The 18,872-nt window shown below is 48.1% G+C and overlaps 1 protein-coding gene across 1 annotated transcript in view; it reads left to right on the top strand.

Moving 5' to 3' along the window:
* The window catches only part of THOC5 (THO complex subunit 5), a 476,028-nt gene that overhangs the window by 134,119 nt on the left and 323,037 nt on the right, over positions 1-18,872 (top strand). Inside the window, exon 12 of the mRNA XM_069619274.1 lies at positions 14,141-14,249. Coding sequence (XP_069475375.1) covers positions 14,141-14,249 — 109 coding nt within the window. The remainder of the gene's footprint in view (positions 1-14,140; positions 14,250-18,872) is intronic.

The raw sequence follows: 18,872 nt of genomic DNA, 5'->3' as shown, positions 1-18,872 counted from the left end.
TTCTGCGCCAACTTAAATTGGAGTCAATTCAAAAGCATGTATACAAAAAAGATGTGTTGATAACGATTATCTGTCCTTGGGAACAAATTGCCTGTCCAGGCCATCCTAGGTTAATATTTTAACCTTCCTAAACCAACATCATCCAAATGGTGGCACATGCTAATGTTTCTCCTGTCACCAGGCTTTGTCCAGGCGTAGCAAAAACAATTCAATTAGAAACCGTTGACATTTCATTGATGAACAGATTATTTTTTCCTTGCTCTCATTGTTATCCAAGACATTGTTCCTTCACAGTCTTCATTAGTTCTAATTCAGCCCCAATTTATATAGTTCACCATGTGTACTCACAACCTCATCATATTCATTACACATTAGTTTACTATTTACAATCGTCCTGTATCATTAGAGTACATTTACAATGGGCCATTGCCCATCTTGCATATCAAACCTGTGGAGGGGAGAAAAGGGAGGAGAGGAGAAAGAAGGGTATTAGGGAGGTTATATGGTAGAAGTGTATATATTTCTAATGGATTGTGTCCCCCAACGTATTCCACATCTTTGACATGTAATGTCCACAGCTGTGCACTTTTTTCGGCAGAGGGCGTCCTGCGTCAGTACATGTCCCTCGAAGGGCTCCGTCGAGGGTGACGTCACAAGATGTTCTAAATAGGACGCACAGCGCCCGTAGCCTCGGTTCCATTTTTTCCGTCAACGTGTTAACTTCGCGCGCCTCGTGTGTTCATCATTACGATGTCTTTCTCTTCAACCCCTCTGACTCCGCGGTCTGGCTTCAAGACTTCCCAGGACTGCAAGTCGAAAATGTCACTCGCCAACCCACACCGCATTTGTTTGTGGTGCCTGGGCGAGTTGCACGACACAGATGACTGCTCGAAATGCCAGTTGCTGACTGCCAAGGCCTGGCGGGTGCGGAGGGGAAGCTCCAGGTCGGTAGGGGCTCTAAGCCGGTTAAGTCCCGGACTTCCAAGTCCAAGGGGGTTTCCACCGACAACTCGAGGGGCGACTCTCCGTGACGGAAGGAGTCCCGGGGATCTTGGTCCCGGAGTGGTTCCCGCCACTCGTCTTCCTCGTCCCGGCACTCTCAGAAGCGCCGTCTGTTAGGGAGAATTCTCATAAATGGCTGATTTCCCTTAACTAATGAGTCCCTCAGCAGCTTTGCTGGATTTCTAGGATTTATTTTTTTCACCTGGTAAGTGTGAGCCTTTTTCCCACTCTTGCATGCGTTTTGCTGAGTGTATTTCTACTTTTTGTGTGATCTTGGGCAATGGAGCCTCGCCTACTCCATAGCCTCACTTTTTCATGTGTTACACAGCACCTTAAGTGCAGTGACACAGGGTTGTCTTTGAGACTTCCCACCGACTCCATATTCTGGGGCTGACTAATGTCCCCCAGAAAAGGTAAAGTTGCCATTAACTTCATCATAGTCACTTTAAACCACAGACCCAGTACAAACCATCTTACATGGAGTATTGGAAAGGGTTAATTCTTATCCCTTTTTGTCTGTGTCTCTTGGAGCATTGTTTCGCTCCCTTTACATCAAGACTTGGCTGGTGGCAGTGGTATCTACCCTATTTTTTTATACCGCGGTTATCTTGAATAACCATGGTATTGTTTTAGGCTATTATATTAGCCTCAAACATAAACCCTCTTGACCCTATTTATTTTATTACGGTTCCGGCTGGGTTTATTTACTATTTCTTTTTGTAAATGTTTTACTCTGCGCGACAAACCAGGTTTGGTCCCTTTGTTCGCCGTCTTTTTTGCGGGCTTCTGCACAGAAGCCCTCCTTAAGGCGCCTGAAAGTATGGGTAGGCAGGGGACCCCTGCCATGGATTCCCTTGGTAACCCAAGTCGCACTCCTGTTTGATTGGCTGGGTGACTGTCCTTGCCAGGACAGCCACCCTGCTGTGTGATTGACAGCCAGGCTGAGTGGGGGAAAAATGCATAAAAAGCAGGTCTCTGGGACTGGAAAGGCAGAGTCGCCACTGGAAGGAAAGAACCTACGAGGAGCTGATGGAAGAGGACCCCTACCACGACTGAACCGCCCGGTGAAGCCCTGCTGCAGGTCCGGATCTTCAGAATCCGACGACTGAGATGATCCTCCAGGAAATTTCTTCCATTGAGCTTGTGGGACCAACAAGTTTGCCCAAACTGCAGGCCAGGACCCCTCCTCTGGTCGAATTCGCTGTTCAGAGCTATAGTGGGCCAGATAGCCAGGAAGGTCGGACCCTGCTTGGGTTTTAAGGAGCGCACCTTTTATTTGTTGCTTTGTTCTGCTGCTGGTTTCTTCCCTGGGTAGCGCAGGACCCTCCAGTCTTACTACTTCTTGTCAGTCCGACAGTTGCTTCAGGAACTGTGAGCCTGCAGGAACTACCAGGAACGTCCGCCTCAGCTTCCTCTCCGTTTTAAGGTACTGTGAAAATCCGGTTGTTCGTTTCGTTCAGCCGCGGTGAAAGTGTTTGAAATCTTTCTCCATCCGAGGGCTTGTCCTTCTCTTCTCTTTGAACTAACTTTTCTACCTACCAACCTAGTCCAGAATCAGTGGCACGAACTTTACCACAAACTACCCTGAACTGTGTGATCTTGAGCAAAAGACTTTTATCCCATTGACTTTGGCCTTAAGCCTTTTTAACCTGATTCTATCATTGAAGTTCCTCTTGTTTGTATTTGTATTTTGTATTTTATTATTTATATAGCGCTTTACACCAAGCCGCTTTACAACATAACAACCAAAATACATTAAACAAGGAACATAGAAGTAATAAAAGAAATATGATTCAATCCAGAAAAACGGCATGTAGAACAATTACATTTGGGAAGGAAGAGAAGAGAAGAGGAGACGAGAGGTATGGGAAGGAAGAAAGGGAAAGGGAAAGGGGAGAGGGAGTAGAAGGGAGGGTGGGAGTCAAAGGGGGGGAGACAGGATGAGATAAAGGAACAGGAAGGAGTGGGGAGGAAGAGGAAGGGGAGAGAAGTCAGGGGGGAGGGTGAAGGAGTGTTTTTAAGGAGGAGCAGAAGGAGGAATAGGTGGAGATGGAGCGACAGAGAAAAGGAGCGAGTTCCAATGTAAGGGGGCAAGGAGTTGGAAGGGATGGAAACGAGAGGCGGCACAGGAAGGGGGGGGAACAGAGAGTAAAAAGTGATCAGCAGAGCGTAGAGGACAAGAGGGGGCATAGAAAGAGAGAAGAGAGGAGAGGGAACTTACCTGTTGGTGTGGTTCATTTTCTGCTAACTGTCTTTCCCGCCCTTTTTAAATTGCTGGAGTGCGATTTTGTTCCCACTTAATTTTGTGAGCTTAACTTGTATGGAACTTATTGGGAGTTGTGTGGTGTATTAAGAGTGTAGAGGAGGTCCCAGATATAGACTGTACTCCAGCCACCCATTTTGAAGTACCAGGAACGTACACACCGGGATATGTGACATATGATGAGCAAATAAACCAGCAGAGAGTCGCACTAGGGCTCTGCCCAGTGCCCATCAGAAGAGCAATACCTATTGAAGTGCCAATAACCAGACAACCATGGACAGTAAGATATCCAGTGAGACAACCTTACCGGCAAATGACACGAAATGAAGACTACTTATAAACTGTCCCAGAAAAAACTCAAAAGACCTTAATTGAAGACGAATGGTGACGACACAAGGGCCCGGACAGACGCTCAGATGAACGAAACGACAACCAAAAGATATAAGACACAGACGAAGTGATATGAATAAGGATGTAATGAATTTAGGAGAGGCGAGGTTGAACCAGACAGAGATTTAAACTGTAACGCAGGATGAAAATATTCAACTAGCTAACGCCTGTACATATGCTTGAAACGCAAGATGCTAAGAAAACAGTGCGGCTTGCTGTGCTTAGTAGAAGAGTAGAGCAGCTAGCGCCAACTATATATCTACCTCAACGAAGCACATTATATAAGTGCAAATCCACTTTATACAAAAGCAGAATTAAACCCTAGAGGTCGAACAGGCCAGGTTTCATATTCCAGCAAAAGCACAAGAGACAGCAGAATCGAAACTCTGCAAGAAGCAGCTCGTGCCTGGGAAGTCGAGGTCACACCAAGAGAGGGAGGTGGGCAGCAACTTCGGAGAATCGAAACTTAAGAGCAGAGCAGCCTGCCCCGTGACGGTCGAGATGAGGCCCATGCAGGTGGCAGGCTGAAAATAAGAATCAAATACACAAATAGAAGGAAAACGAAGCAGATTCATGGTGTACTAGCACGTGACCAGCCGAGCGCGAAGAGATACCAATGTCTGATGTCACCCAAAGCAGAAGATACCATAACTTTTCCTTACAAGAAGCTACAGTTTCGAGGCCAACCTCAGCCAACTAATTGACACATAGCCCTAAAGCACTGATTGATGGAAGGGAGGCAGGGTGAATCTTGGGGCATACTGCATCTGGGTGACCATTCTGCATGCTGCTAATTAAAGTGGAAATTTATGCTTAGGGTTGTAGACGGCCCAATCACAGTGGGCCAAATAATCTAAGGTCCTATAGTTTGTAGAACCAATGAGACGTCGTACTTTTTGTGACGTGTTGCATGAGTAATGTAGAGGGAAGGGCGTAGACGCCTACCTGATAAGTTATCCAGTCCTCACACTCGGGTACCATATACAGATATAGCAACTATACTTAAGTTACCTTTTCCAACCACTAGAATTGCATGATAAACCTTTGGGTGTTACACGTCAATGATGATGAATTTTTACTATAACTATTGCTGTTTGAATGGGGATTGTCGGGAGTTAGCGACAGGCGATCGCATCACTGTTGGTTTCCATGTTTCCCCGTTTTTGTACTCCCCTTTGCCAAACCATTGAGTTGTCCTTATTGATTGGTGTTGGAGTAAGAGAATCCCGCACCCCATCCACCTCAAGGTGCAGCTATCTCGTCTTAAAGTACCCGGGGGAGAGCTCTGATTCTATGGGCCAGTCAGAGGTCACTCCCCCTCTCGTACAAGAGTGTGATTTTTAAACTGCTTAGAATAGAGAAATGTTATACAACTGAAGAGTAAAATAAATGTATATTCTTTTACTTGAAAACCTTGAGTCAGTGTTTGTTTGAATCATAGTAATTGCTGTCCTTTGTGTAACTATTTGATACTGCTCACTTACTCTTGAGATAAGTCTGGCTGCTCAGCCACTGCTACCACTTTAACTGTGTAGTACAGGCTTGTACCAAAGGTGAATTTGTACTGTCACTTGTAGTCTTAATTGTGTGTGGTGTTCCCAAAGGGTACTGCTTATAATTCTGCCTAACACCGTCACGGGTCGCCTTCCCCTTCCTCCTCGGAGGATGGTGCCTCGAGGAAGGTTATGTGCCCTACGAAGTCCTCGACTCCGGAGGAATGGGTGGCGTTTAGACTATCCATGTTAGCGATTTTTGAATCGCAGGGCACGGGTCCGGTCGCGCCTTCTGATGAAGCCGGCCAGGATCAATCTCGTACCGTGGCTCGCACGCCTTCGGGCTCTGGTTCACGACGCGACTCACATCGGGAGCCTTCGAGGTCCCGTACGGACAAGGAATCGAAAAGTCGCAAGAGACGTGTCTCTAGGTCTCGGTCCTCGTCCCCAGCGAGACCACAGCTACCTACGGAGAGCTCGATGCCGGCGTAGAATCGGTCGGCGCTGTGTCCGTCCGACTCGGACGTCAACACTTACCAGCCCATGGCACCGTCTGCACCTGTGTCGACGCCGAAGCCTTCGGCGCTCACGTCGAGGTTGTCGAAGCCTTCGGGAATTTTTTCTCAAAATTTGCCATTGGAGTGCCCGGATATCGTGGATCCTCCAAGGAAGGCTACGTCGAAGTCAGTGAGGCCAGTTTTGGCCTCCCGGCCCTCTTCTGTCCGCAGGCCTGGGTTTCAACTCCCACTGATGACATTTATGAAGAGGAAGAAAGGTCTGAGGTTGAGGAACCTGGGGACCTTGATGATGCTCCACTTTTTTTCTGGAGACAGTCAATTGGAGGAGTTGCGGCAGACCCTCCATGATGCCAGTGGGTTGGACACTTCTCCGGAAGTGGAATTCGGTAGGCATGAGCCTGGGGCTCATGCAGAGTTTTCGTACAGGAGGGTCTCGGAGTATCTGGGCTGGTCCAGTCCTCCTGAAGACTTTGTGCAGTATGTTCTAACAGACATTTTAGATCAAGGTCCGTCCTGTGACCCTGTTTTGCCATTTCATCTTACCTTGTAGAAAAGGGTGGCAGCTGCTTGGCAGTACCCCGGCTGTTAATCTGGTGAAGGAGGATCTCTCCATTTCCGCCTCTCGCCTAGAGAAGCCTGTTAAAATCCGACAAACCTCACATTCATTTTATCATCCAATTGATGATTAGTTTGCCAGTGTTGTGCAAGTGGTAATGTTGAATCAGATTTACTCATGGCATAGATATGCTCACGTATTCTACACCTGAGTTCTCTCATGGTGCTGCCAATATATACGCGCGCACATGTACATATTATGGCATACACAATGTATTTGCTGCGACAATTGATGGTATCTTTAATCCTGAGAGTTGTTCCTCTAGAATCCAAAAAAGTCTCCGTGTTGTGGTGCGCTAATTTACACATGCCACATGATCCGCATTTCCTGAATCCTGTCGGTTTCTTCGGTAACCATTTAGGGATTCAGGGATCACCTCAAAGATCATATCGATGAAAAACCTAAATCTTCAAAAAAGCTAAATCCCTGAAAAATATACTCGGCCCATCCCTACTCCCCAATTTGCCAATACCTAGACCAGAATTATGGTTACCGAAGAAACCAACAGGATTCAGGAAATGCGGATCATGTGGCATGTGTAAATTAGCGCACCACAACACAGAGACTTTTTCGGATTCTAGAGGAACAACTCTCAGGATTAAAGATACCATCAATTGTCGCAGCAAATACATCGTGTATGCCATAATATGTACATGTGCGCGCGTATATATTGGCAGCACCATAAGAGAACTCTGGTGTAGAATACGTGAGCATATCTATGCCATGAGTAAATCTGATTCAACATTACCACTTGCACAACACTGGCAAACTAATCATCAATTGGATGATAAAATGAATGTGAGGTTTGTCGGATTGAAACAGGCTTCTCTAGGCGAGAGAGGCGGAAATAGAGAGATCCTCCTTCGCCAGATGGAAGCTAGTACAATTTGTAAATTCAGAGCAACTGAGTTTGGCCTGAACCACGACCATGAAATGGCGTATTTTCTCTGAATAAAACTGCATTTAATTGTTCCAGTTGACATATAATCTGTACTAGAACTCTGTTATTCCTTGTTTTGGACTAGCACTTGTAATATCGAAGTAATATTGAGTTTTTTAACTTTGCAGTTCAACCACCTATATAATCTGGTACAAGATTTACCGCCGATCAGAAATTTGTAGGCTAATCGTGCAAGACAGCGAGATAGATATATATATATATATATATATATATATATATATATATCTATCTATTTATTTTTTGATTAGTTTTGGTTTTGGTATACCCGAATAGCGTAAATGGTTATGTGTTTAGCTTGCCCCCATCACCTTTTTCTTTCATTTTTGCACCTATTAGCCACTTAGCTGCCTCCAGCTATCTGGCACTATACATAGAAATTTTTTACATTTTTATGTCTCTTTCATCATCTTGACCAACACTAATCAATTATAGCTTATCACCTTACTTCATTAATCATTTGTAGATTCATGGTTCAATTTCTACCGTAATTTAAGTTCTACCTCATTAACACGCTAATTTTGCAGCCCCATGGGGACCGTTTTAAATATTTAATCGTTTATTATTGATTCTACCCATATACGAACTCCAAACATGGCGCCCGTCTATTTTGCCCGACTCCTTGAGCAGGATTAATGGAAATAGTAATAGGACTAGGGTTGCCTAGACAACCCATGTAAACTCAGGAGAAGCCGCTTTTTCGACCGACCCAGACAATAGGAGATTGAGTACAAGTCAGAGGTAAGCTGCAGCACCAATCCTTTGTGCTTTCAGCGGGTTTTTTAGTCGCATGTTCTAATATTATGTAACCGACTGCTCTCTGTCGCACGGCTGCATTTCGAGTAATGTTCTGGCCGTGTTCGGACTAGAGTAAGCGTCTATTTTACAAGCGCAACTGTAGCGCTGTTGGACGTAGCATTATTCGTTATGCGATTACATTAAATGAAATGCTTTGCCGCGGTATAAGTAAACGTTTATCAAATGAACGCTAGTGTAGCGAACTAGTTATTTTACCGTGCTCGGATAGTATCCAGCGTCTACGCGGATACATTTAAAACTGTGAAAAGAATAATACTGAGGTCATTTATTAATTTCGGGTACACTATTGAACGATTTACCAATCGGGCATATTGCCCAGACTTATGTGATGGGCAAGCACGACTAAAGCCACCATTTTCAATAATACGCAACGTAGGAGACATTTATAATACTGGACTTCATAAATGATGAACCACACGCATTGTAATTACTGTCTAAACCGTGACATTTTGGCATGAATTTTAATAGGGGGATTTATCCCATGACTTTCTGTTCTACCGAATTGGAAAATCTTGATTTGGAATATAGGTAAGGCCTCCATGGGCACAACTCTATATCATTTACCTTAAGAAAACATGATACTTTACAAAACATAGACACTCAATTCAGAGTATGTACTAATGTGTTTTTCATTTGTTTGTTTTTGTACCTTTTCTCTATTTTTGTTGTTTTCCTTGTACTTACCTTGAACTTCCCCCCCCCTTTACCCCTCCTCAATTGTCTGTGATTACACATAACTTGTTTATTTCATGGTTTGTTTTCATATTTGTTTCACTGTGCATTATGATTTCGAATACATGTTTTCATTGTGAATTTGACTACACGTTTATTAGTTTTGTTACTAGCCCTGATTTGAAAAAGACACTGGTGTGTCGAAACACGTGTTATCCAAAAGGGCACTATATTCAATAAATGTCGGCTTCCATAAAAATACTGTGGCGCAGTTCCTGAAGTGTGGAGCATTTTATCAAGGGGTGGGGGTCAAAAGCCCCTTTCTGTCCCACATCAACTGCGACACCTTTTTGAATACTAATATTTAACCAGGCGCATGGAAACGTTTTAAGTTGGTACAAAACAAAACCCCACTAGTGTTGTATAATCCATATGGACAGGGTATGCAGCGGCTCCAGCAGACCCCCGCTACCCGGTCGGTACCCCCTGCCACCTCTTTGGTAAGTGAGGAGGTGCTCTTCGAGAAGTTTCTCAGCCTCATGAGGTCTCCTCAGATGGGGGTTATCATCAAGGACACAGTCTGGGAAGTCCTCCCTGCCATGCTACAGGCACCACAGACCCCTCCATCGGGCCCCCAGGCCCCGGTGCAGCCACCTCCTCCGTCTCCACAGCCAACTCCTCAGCCTCCGGCAGCGGTCCCTGTACCCCAGCCTCCGGCGCCATCTACTCCTCCACAAGATCCTCCAGATCCCCCGGATACGGACGAGGAGTCGGATCCGGACACGCCATCCTCAGCCAGGGCCTTCCATGAACGCCTTGCTGGCCTGGCAGAGTACCTGGGCCTCCCCCAACCCCAATAGCCGGCAGAGGCGGTTCTGGCTGAAGTCCTTACGAGACACCCCTCTGCCAGCACGGGGATGCCACTGCAAACCGATGTAGTCTCCCTGGCCAAGAAGGGTTAGCTCAAGCCCCACTCGGTCCAGCTGGTCAATCGATGCCTGGACACCAAGTACAGGCAAATGGAGGGGGATACACTCTTGCTCTTGACCCATCCTCAGCCACACTCCTCGGTGATCGCTGCAGCATCACTATACTCTAAACCTCAGTCGTCCTCAGCCGCCTCCTCTGCGGTGCTGCTAGGCAAGGAGGAGAATATCTTGGAGGCATACGGCAAGAAGATATACTCCAACGCCTCTTTGCACCTGCGTCAGGCCAACGCAGATGCCATGCTGGCTGCCGCCAACCAACGGTTATGGCAGGAAATTGCGGACTTCCTCCCGGAACTCCCCACCCAGTGCCAATCACGCTTTAATGCGGGGCTATCGGAAGCCAAGATTGTGGCGCATGACCGCATGGAATCCAAAGTGGCTCATATCGATACCTCAGGCCGTGCCATCTGTATTGCCACGGACATGAGGAGAACAGCCTGGCTCCGGGCAACGAAATTCAACCCGGATGTCCAGGAGCGCATTCTAGATCTACCGTTCGAGGGGGGGCAGGGGGTCTCTTCCACTCCTCTACGGACGAAGAGCTGGACAAAAAGAACAGCTCACAAACAACAAAGTCTTTATCCATTCTTACAAAGACCACGCCCAAATCATACACCCAATCTCGGCAGCGCTTGGAGAAGGCTCGTGCATATGGAGGGTTCCACGGCTTCCAGGAACGCAGATCCAGGCAGCCGGACTGCTCGCCGTCTCAGAACTGGCGCAAACAACAAAAAGGGGGGTGGGGTGAGTAAAGGCTTTTTCCAGTCCCCCGCCTCAGCCTCCGAGGGAAAGAAGGAATGACACGCCCCTTCGGGTCTACGTGTCTCCGGTGGGGGGGGGGGGGGCAGGCTTGCTCTCCATGCACAATTCTGGTGCCGGAATTTCGCGGACCCCTGTATCCTCTCCGTAGTATCCATGGGGTACAGCCTTCCCATCCCAGCCTCTCCTCCCTCCTCCCCTACTAGTTGGGACAGCAACTCTTTTGGCAGAGATCCGGTCGCTCGTAGAGAGCCAGGCAGTGGAGGAAGTTCCAGCCTCCCAGCAAGGCTTTGGCTTCTACTCTAGGATTTTCGCTATTCAGAAAAAGAACCAGGCGGGCCTGAGAGTTGTGCTGGACCTTTCCACCCTCAACCTCTCCTTACCCCTCCAAAAATTCAAGATGGTTACAACAGCTTTTATAGCGGAGACATTGGACAAGGGAGACTGGATGTGCTCCCTGGACCTGAAGGACGTGTACATACACGTCCCGATTTGGCAGCCCCATCCTTCTTTCCTACGGTTCAGGATCATGGGCTGCCATTTCCAATGCAAAGTCCACCCGTTTGGCCCCCAGGGTCTTTACCAGACTCATGAACGCTGTAGCGGCCCTCTTCAGAGCGCAGGGCCTCCACATCTACCCATACCTCGATGACTGGTTCGTCAGGGCTACATCTCTGGAAGGGGTTCACCACTCTTCCCATGCCCTTATGAACACACTGCATGACTTGGGCTTCTCGCTCAACCTCAAAAAGTCACAGCTGCTCCCTACGCAGACTTTGACATTCCTGGGACTCATTTGGGACACGTGCTCCGAGAGGGGTTTCCCATCAGAAGACAAGATCTTGGCCATCAAGAGGGCCACCGCCCACTTCCTCAGCAGAGAGGTGACCTCGGCATGGTGGTACCAACATCTCCTGGGTCTACTAGCGGCAGTTCTGGTAGCCGTGCCGCACACAAGACTGATGAGAAGGATTCAGCTGCACTTCGCGGCCTCATGGAGTCAGGAGCGGGGCTCGCAATCCGAGATGATCAACGTTCCTCTATCTCTTCACCCGGACCTAACTGGTTGGTTCATGGACTGCAACCTACGGACGGGCATGCCCTTTCCGGCCGCCCTCTCCACAGGCCACCATCACCGCAGACTCCTCGCTCGAGGGCTGGGGAGCCACCCTGGACGATCTCTCGGTCCACGGCACCTGGACTCGACAGGAGCAGGAGTACTACATCAATTGGCTGGAGCTGAACGCCATCTGACTAGCGCTCAGAGCATTCCTACCACTTCTCAGGGGCAAGGTTGTCCTCATCCAGACAGACAACTCGACCAGCATGTATTACATCAACAAGCAGGGAGGCACCAGATCCCCCCTCCTCTGTGCAGACTGGCGATCAGCATGTGGGAATGGGCCTTGGAAAACTAAATTTACCTCTTGGCATTCCACCCCCCGGGTGAATCCAAACTGGAGGCGGACAGGCTCAGCAGGCTGGGAGCAGACAATTACGAGTGGCAGCTAAACAACCTTGTTATTCAGGAGATTTTCAACAAGTGGGGTCACCCCCAAGTGTATCTCTTTGCCACCTGGCACAACAAGAAGTGCCCCCAGTTCGCATCTTGGCTGGGGCAGGCCCCGGCTCTCTGGGCGACGCATTTCACCTCCAATGGACCGGCATTAAGGCCTATGTCTTTCCGCTCACTCCCCTGATCCCCACAGGGTAATTTGCAAGATCAAGGAGTCGCACTGACTCCTCATCATTCTGATTGCTCCATGGGGGCCGGCCAGACCATGGTTTTTGGAGCTCCTCAGCCTCTCGGAGGTGCCCCCGATGCACCTCCCGACGGGCCCAGCACATCTTCTGGCACAGCAGGGGGGCAGGATCATCCACCCCGCACCAGGGAAACTAGCCCTCACAGCGTGGTACCTGAACAGGTAAGGCTTCGGCACCTTAGCCTCTCATAGGCCAATCTGGAGATCATTCAGGGCTCCAGGAGCAAAGCCACCAGGGCCCAGTACAAGAGCAAATGGACCAGGATCTTCCACTGGGCAGACTCCAGGGGAATTTACCCCTTGGCCTGCAATTTGGACGACGACGTGCTCTCCTTTTCGGCACACTTCGCTCATTCGGGTATTCAGGTCGACACCTGCCGTACATACTTTGCAGCCATTGGGGCTTACAGGAACTCGGAGGAAGGCATTTTTTCCTCCTCCAACCCCATCGTCAAACACCTGAGTGGTGTCGGTAGGCTCTACCCGCCTGTCAAGAGACCACACCCTGTGTGGGACCTTAATATAGTCTTGGGCGCCCGTGCGCACAAACCATTCAAGCCAATGGTGTCCCTGGACATTAGGCTGGTCACCATCAAGATGGCCTTACTAGTCGGTCTTACCCCGGCTCGTAGAGTCAGCGAGAATCAGGCGCTGGTCGCCTCTGAACCATATACCACCTTTCACTTTCACAAGGACAAGGTAGTCCTGCGGACGCACCCGGCATTTCTGCCCAAGGTTCCATCTGCATTTCACTTGAACAACGAAATAGTCCTTCCTACGTTCTTTTCCAATCCCAATGACGAAGCACAGCGAGTGTGGCACTGCCTGGATGTCAGGCGTGCCCTAAAGTTCTACTTGGACAGGACCAAGGGCTTCCGCAAGTCGCACGCCGTGTTGGTCACTTTCGGCGGCGCGAGGCCAGGCTATCGGGCCTCTAAGGCTTCCATATCCTGCTGGATGGTCTCTGCCATCAAAGAAGCGTATGAGGGCCAGCACAAGCCGCTTCCAGCCAACATGCATGCCTACGCAGTCAGGACCAAGGCAACGGCTATCTCATTCCAGCGCCATGTCCCTTGGCAAATCATAAGCAGGGCGGCCGCTTGGGCCTCTCCCTCGTCTTTCTGCAAGCATTACTGTTTTGATGCCGGCTCTAGATCTGATGCGGCTTTCAGACAGGCGGTTCTCATGAACCTATTAGCTTAAGGAGGGTTTCCTCTCCACCCTGGGGCTACAATCATTTGTAATCGTCCATACAGTATGGAGGAAAGGAGAAGGGACAAAAGAGTAATTATAAGTTACTCACCGTAGTGACTAACGTACTGTGGGTCCATAGTCCCCTTTCCTCCATACGTCCCACCAACCCGCCCCCCCTCCCCCATAATACTGGTGTCATTAGTCAATGTTAAATCTATTGTCGACGCATAAATGGGGACTGAGGTGTGGCGCCGGAGGAGGCGTCAGGGCAGCGCATTCTCCCTGGGCCGCTCCCCTGCGCACCTCTAAATTTAAAGGGGAAGAAGGTTTTTTCTGGTGAAAAAGGTTCCGTCTCCCGTCCCTTGGAAGGGACGCCCATACAGTATGGAGGAAAGGGGACTATGTACTAAGAGTACGTTAGTCACCATGATGAGTAACTTATAATTTCTATATCTGTGCTTAACAGCCATTGTAGCAGGTTACTCACCGGACCTGTTCATTACCAGATGAGTTATCCATGTGAAAAAATGCTTCAGTTGTGAATGTATTTGCACCTTTTGTAATGCCTTCATTTTTACACCAACACGTTTTGTCAACTCTTCGATGCGTTTCCTGTGCACACCCCCCCTACATTGCAAGTGTTTTAATGTTCCTACTATGCTGGGCACTGTAACATCTGATCCGGACTCTTAATTTACCCATAGATGACAGTGTGTTCCATTTGACCTTCTACTTCCTCATCAATTTAAACATTCTGACTGTGAAAGCTAAAGTTATCCCGGCCAGCGAGCTTTTCACTGCGATCAGTGCAGGGTAAGTATTTTAGACCACTCCATCAATATTTCTGTATTTTGTTTCCCTCTGCTGGTTTGTTAATAGTAATACTCACGTTGTTGCCTTTATCTGTCCACCACAGGATAGTTCTCGATTTGTCTCTTCATTATCCTTGCTTAGGATGTGCTTAATTGCATTTTTTTGTGTTCCCCTTAATCTTGAATTTGGTTGGGATCTGTCTTGTCCTGCAGAAAAATTGTCCAACCCATTAATCTCTTCCCCCATGAAGCAGTTATTGTAGTTATGTTTCACTGACAAGGAGCAATTCATAATTGCGCACATAATCATGGCGACAGGGTACAGAGGGCAGCAAGGCGTAGGAGACAGGGTAGGGAGTGGCGGAAGATAGCCGATGCTGTATGTTATAATATATGAGGGACTCCTTTAAAAGGTGGACTTTTTTGTAGTTCCTTTCAGAATTTTGGAAGTGATCGGGATAGTCTGACTTGTGTGGGATGGTTTAGATCCTGGGAGTGTAGATGAACATTGTTTGCCTATAGGTCTTCCCTGTCTTCCAGTTCTGGGTTTTTTAGTTAAACAGTGTCATGAGTGCTATATTGATCTTTTGAGATGTTAAGTTGCTTTACCAAATAGGGTCATTGTAAAGACTGGAGGCGGGAGTCAGTACTCCTGCTCTCTATATGGCAGAGGAGAGGCACAGAAGACCCCAGCCAAGATTCTCTATATTGGTAAACGTGGCGAGCAATCAAGGCCTAGCTTCTTAGGAGGTGATGCGTGCTGGTTCTTAAGTAGAGTGTAGTCCCCAAGCACCTACAAAGGAATGTCCACACACTGTTAGTTAAAACACAGCTCTTTGTATAAATAAGGTGTATGGTTATATACACAATCACGATGACACACTTTGTGTTCCGACAATTCTAAAATGGTAAATATGTACAGTTCTAGGTGGTACCACTGACACCACTGATTCCTCTAATGGATTACTTTGATTCCATTAAAATGCATCAACTGTACTCAGTTCAAATAGCATACGAATCAACACAGAAAAATTATATCAACCATAGATTTAGGAGGAAAAGAAGGGGGTTAGACAATTGGTAGAATACTGGGCCCCCACCCCTAGGCGCATTTCTGTATGAGGACTCCCCCCACCTGGGCAACCTGCAAATGAAGATACACTACAAGCCCAGCCCATATGTCTATTAAAGTCTTATCTTCTGTAGTTCTGCAATGAAAATGTACCTTGTGTTGGAGAGTTCTTCGTCAGGGAATCGACGGGCCCTTCTTGAATGCACTCCCTTTCAGGCAGGAGCCACGAGTCGTCGAACTTCCGAGATGAAGGAAAGGTGAACGTTGTCGTTGAGGCAGCAGCTTCAGTCCTTGCGGTGCTCGTTGACGATTGGTTGAAAATGTCCAGCAACAGGAAAGGCGTGCTGTGCACCTCGGCGACAATGGTTCGTTGCTGCAAAGAGTCAGTGAAGAACTTTGGCCCAGCAAGAGCGTTGGGTCGTTGATGTCTGGCATCAGCGAACAGGACGTGACAACGGCTGACTTCAGTAGCTTCGTCAGCATCTCTGAGGTCTTCGGGTGGCGGGAAACCCACCGGCAGATTCTCCTCAGTCGTCAGCGGCCTTGACTGTCTCCAGCAGGACGAAAGAGGTCGCCGAGATTGAACAAGGGAGTCCTTGGATCAAAGGGAGCACTGCGCTCCGGTAGACGATGGTGGTCGCCGGTGGATGGTTTTCCGGCGCTTCTCTTCGTTCTCCTCGGTGGTCCCCTTCTCCGGTCAGCGGCCTTTTGTAGGTCTGTCTACCAGGGAACTTTGGCAAAGATCAGCTGGTGCACGATGGTCCCTCGTAGCTCGGGCAGAGGTCTTCAAGCCAGGTCCTCTTGGATCAGTTGATTGAAGGCACAGCAGCTTTCAGATTAGCGAAGGACAGCAGCAGCGGTTCTTCTTTCAGTGGGCTTCAAAGTTAAGCATCAGTTTCAATGTCAGTTTCTATTTCAGCTTCTGAACGATTTCTAGCAGTGAGAGGCCCCCAGATATACTGTTGATCTTCCATTCAGTCTGCTGGGTCACACTCAGGCAACCAATCACTCAGAAGGGCATTCAGGCAGTCAGGCAGCCAATCGGCTCACAGTGCATTCAGAACATTCTTCTCCATCCAGACACTCGCAACACAGAATGTGGATTCGGACAAGCACTCTGCCATTCAGCACTATACACTACATTCATACCAGTTTCAGGTAGGTCCAGTGGAGTAACTTTGCTGAAAATGTTCGGGGGGGGGACATGACCTCTGAAGAAAAGGTGCCCCAGCCAAATGAATGGGGACAAAATGGTGTGCCATGAAAGTTGGGGAGGACAAAAACCCCTGTCCCCCCCCCCCCCCCTTAAATTACGCCCATGGGCAGGTCTGTCTCAGTCATTGTGTCAAACACCAGATCCTTATGGGCATTGTTGCTGGGGACCTCTAGGGTCCTCCTTTGAGATTATTTTCTTTATCCTAGAGTAACTACAGTTCTTAAGAATATTGAGACTGAGACTGAAACTGAGAGTTGGGGATCTGCAAACCACTGGGATAGACTTCAGGAAAACATCCCTAACAGTTACCAGGTTGTTTGAGGTTTTGTGCCTTTCTGAATCATGATGGAGAGGTCCACGTTGATGATCAATCCAAGAGATTTGGCATTGATGGTGTCTCGGGTCATTCAGTTGTATCGATATGATCCTTTTCTGGACCTGAGATGGCTTTGTGCTGGTGGCCAATAGGGTGAACTTTATTTTAGTTGGGTTAAGTTGTGCGTAGGTATTTGACATCAAAGCCTGGAAAAGAACTGGGCAGTCCCTGAGTCGTTGGAGGGGCTTTTAATTTGGACACTTTGGGGTACAACTGAGTGTTCTCAGCACATTGGCATAGTTTAATTCAAAGGTTGGTAAAAAATCTTTCTAGGGGTGGCACGCAGAGATTGAAAATGGCTGGCAAAGAATGGATACTCGAGACTAGTGTCACTGCGAGGAGCTGAGGTGTAAAAGGGCTGATCTGTGGAAGCTTATGCAAGTTGAGGTGTTTGGGCAGAACGTTCCCCTTCCTCATGTTTTCCGAGTCCCCCAGTATTTTAGTAGGTTTTTGTTTGTCTTGGATATTTTTGGCAGCAATGAGGCTCTTTTTAACTGCCTCATTGATAACTGAAAATACTTTTGGTGTCTCAAATAGTCCATATTGCATAAGGCAGAAATATTTTAAAATACCACATTTTGTCCCTGGGTGAATCACCTCACCCAAAACATGTCTGCGGGGTAGGGAGGTCACGCAATAGTCTGGTGGAAGCCGAGTACCTTTCACTTAATTGCAATGTGGTATATCCTTTATGCTGCTTCACAGCCTTTTCAAAACAGCAGCAAAATGGCTGGCTTGGGCTGGCTTGGGCTGGCTGGCTGGCTGGCTGGCTGGCTGGCTGGCTGGCTGGCTGGGTCTGGCTGGCTAGCTGGCTGGGTCTGGCTGTGGATGGCTGGCCCTTAAGTAGCTGAGACCAAGACAATGCTGCAGATCCTTGCTGGGAGGTTTCTGATTTCTACTGATCCTCCTGAAGACATATTTCTGCCTCTTTTGAACAGACTAATCCTGTTTCAGGCACTTATTCCCCTTCATCCAGCAGGAACAAGCCAATTCTATTCCCCCACAGACTTATTATGCACCCCTAAAGCTTATGGACAGTCTATTGCATGACCTAGAGAGGTGGGTGCTGTGAGAAACCTGAAGGTGCCTCACCCGCTAGTCCCTGAGGATCTGTCATCCAGGTGTTCAGGACACGGCCATCACTATTGTTAGGGAGAATTCTCAGAAATGTGCTAATTCCCTCCACCTTAGAGACCCCCAGCAACTTTGGTTAATAACAGAAATAAAGAGTCACATACACGTGTAACATTCTCACCTCCCAGTTAGGACAACGTGTCCTTTATCCAAAATAACTAAGCACTCCCAACCCCCACACCCTCACTCACCCTCGGAACATATTTCCCCTCTTCAATCTATAAAGGTATTTCTGATGCTTGTTAATCTGCTTAGAATCACATGCTGTGCATAGGTCCGACATCCAGTGGTCACTGCGGAGTATTGCATTTTGTTTTTCGTAATCAAAAAGGGACGTCGACAAGGCGTGTCTGAAATACTATCCCTATAGTGACGTGTGTTGTACCCACAATCCCTCACGCGTCGAGGTCCCTCAGATTGTTTTTTTCCGCCCAGCTACTGGTCACCTTTACGCGGAGCTCCTCGAGAGACATTGCAGATTCCATCTCCTCGACCTTTGGTCGTTCTTTCCTGTTTAAAGATTTAATATATCGATCCCTCCCTCGACGCAGTTGTGAAGCTATCTCCGCCGAGCAAGATCTTCGACGGAGGGGACGAGCGGAGGAGATCCTTCGGCGTTGCCGGACACGTGGCCTGGCCTCGCAGGCCAAATACAGTAGGGAGAGTGGGGTCGTGGGACATCTCTGATTATTTTTCTGAGAAGGCCTTTCCTTTTCCCCTTCCTTTCCCTTGGGGTAGTTATCACGGTTTATTGCCTCGGCTATGGAGAGGACACCCTTTAGGTTTTGCCCACTTTGTAAGGGCAAGTTTACTTGGAAGGACAAGC

Source organism: Ambystoma mexicanum, chromosome 10 (assembly GCF_040938575.1).
Source record: "Ambystoma mexicanum isolate Mex_15411 chromosome 10, UKY_AmexF1_1, whole genome shotgun sequence".
Lineage (NCBI taxonomy): Eukaryota > Metazoa > Chordata > Amphibia > Caudata > Ambystomatidae > Ambystoma > Ambystoma mexicanum.
Note: the sequence above shows the minus strand (reverse complement) of the source record. Positions and strands in the feature narration are given on the sequence as shown.